Here is a 271-nt window from a genome sequence, read left to right on the forward strand (position 1 = left end):
CACCAAAAAGTTCTCCCTAAAAGTGACAAAAGAGTAATAAGCATTTATATCAATAACCCATTACACAACACAACTGCATCCCATAAACACACAAAAAACATGAAAATTTTAAAAGTCCTGAATTTCATTACTTTGTAGCATTATTGTTGTTGTTGATGTTATTCGCAGGAATTACAGCTGGGAATGTGGTTAAAACTGCTGTGTCTCCACGCTCCCGTACAGCCCGAAGTCCTCCAAGAGCTGGTGAATCCTCCTGCTGTGGGATAATAAT

General features: G+C 38.4%; 1 protein-coding gene across 1 annotated transcript in view; it reads right to left on the minus strand.

The window, feature by feature from the left end:
* Nucleotides 1-271, minus strand: part of LOC119587957 (protein phosphatase 1 regulatory subunit 16A-like) — a gene marked incomplete in the record, with an annotated part of 13,520 nt that overhangs the window by 3,136 nt on the left and 10,113 nt on the right. Inside the window, 2 exon segments of the mRNA XM_037936669.1 lie at nt 1-16; nt 132-256. Of these exon segments, the coding sequence (XP_037792597.1) occupies nt 1-16; nt 132-256 (141 nt within the window).

Source organism: Penaeus monodon, chromosome 23, assembly GCF_015228065.2.
Source record: "Penaeus monodon isolate SGIC_2016 chromosome 23, NSTDA_Pmon_1, whole genome shotgun sequence".
NCBI lineage: Eukaryota > Metazoa > Arthropoda > Malacostraca > Decapoda > Penaeidae > Penaeus > Penaeus monodon.